We start from the raw sequence: 821 nt of genomic DNA on the forward strand, positions 1-821 counted from the left end.
GCAGCTGCTCTGGGGAGCAGGGCTTGGGGTACCCCAATGTGCCGAGAGACCTGCAGAGGGGCTTGGCCCCGAACCCCCCTCTCTGCTTTTGGGGGTAAATGTGCCTGCTTTTCGGGTGTGAAAATGCCATGGCTCTTCGGTCGGGGGGACTGCAGGAGGAGATGGATGGGAGCAAAGGCGGGACGAGCTCGGAGCAGACCTGCAGGGAAATGAGCCTCCAAGTAACCGAACCACCAATGTGCCGAGAGACCTGCAGAGGGGCTTGGCCCCGAACCCCCCTCTCTGCTTTTGGGGGTAAATGTGCCTGCTTTTCGGGTGTGAAAATGCCATGGCTCTTCGGTCGGGGGGACTGCAGGAGGAGATGGATGGGAGCAAAGGCGGGACGAGCTCGGAGCAGACCTGCAGGGAAATGAGCCTCCAAGTAACCGAACCAAGCGCTGCGACAGAGAGGACGCTGAGCCAGGGGGATGCTGCGGGGGGTCGCTCCGCTCAAACTCCCCTCCCTGCCCTGTGCTGGCTGCAGGCTTGATGCCCTGTGCCGTGTCTCAGTTTGCCCTTTGGCAAACGAGGGTTTGCTTTTCCCTGAAGCCGTCTCTGGGCTGAGGCCATGCCCGGTCAAGCGTCCATGCATGTGCGCAGCCAGCTCCTTCCTGAGCCCACTTGCTTGTGAGGTGCTGGGGGCAGCGGGAGCGTCTGACTCGGTGCTCTGTGTTTCAGGAGGGTTTGGCGGCCAGCCCCATCCCGGGGAGCTGGGGAGCCCATCCCGAGGATCAGCTGTGCCGGCCTGGCGGCAGCGGGCTGGGGCGCCGGCCCCGCCGGGG

At 64.2% G+C, this 821-nt stretch overlaps 1 protein-coding gene across 1 annotated transcript in view; it reads left to right on the plus strand.

Moving 5' to 3' along the window:
• Nucleotides 1-821, plus strand: part of SEMA4G (semaphorin 4G) — a 21,105-nt gene that overhangs the window by 12,246 nt on the left and 8,038 nt on the right. Inside the window, exon 2 of the mRNA XM_035893635.1 lies at nucleotides 672-809. Coding sequence (XP_035749528.1) covers nucleotides 672-809 — 138 coding nt within the window. The remainder of the gene's footprint in view (nucleotides 1-671; nucleotides 810-821) is intronic.

Source organism: Egretta garzetta, unplaced genomic scaffold (genome assembly GCF_000687185.1).
Source record: "Egretta garzetta isolate BGI_Z169 unplaced genomic scaffold, ASM68718v1 scaffold135, whole genome shotgun sequence".
Lineage (NCBI taxonomy): Eukaryota > Metazoa > Chordata > Aves > Pelecaniformes > Ardeidae > Egretta > Egretta garzetta.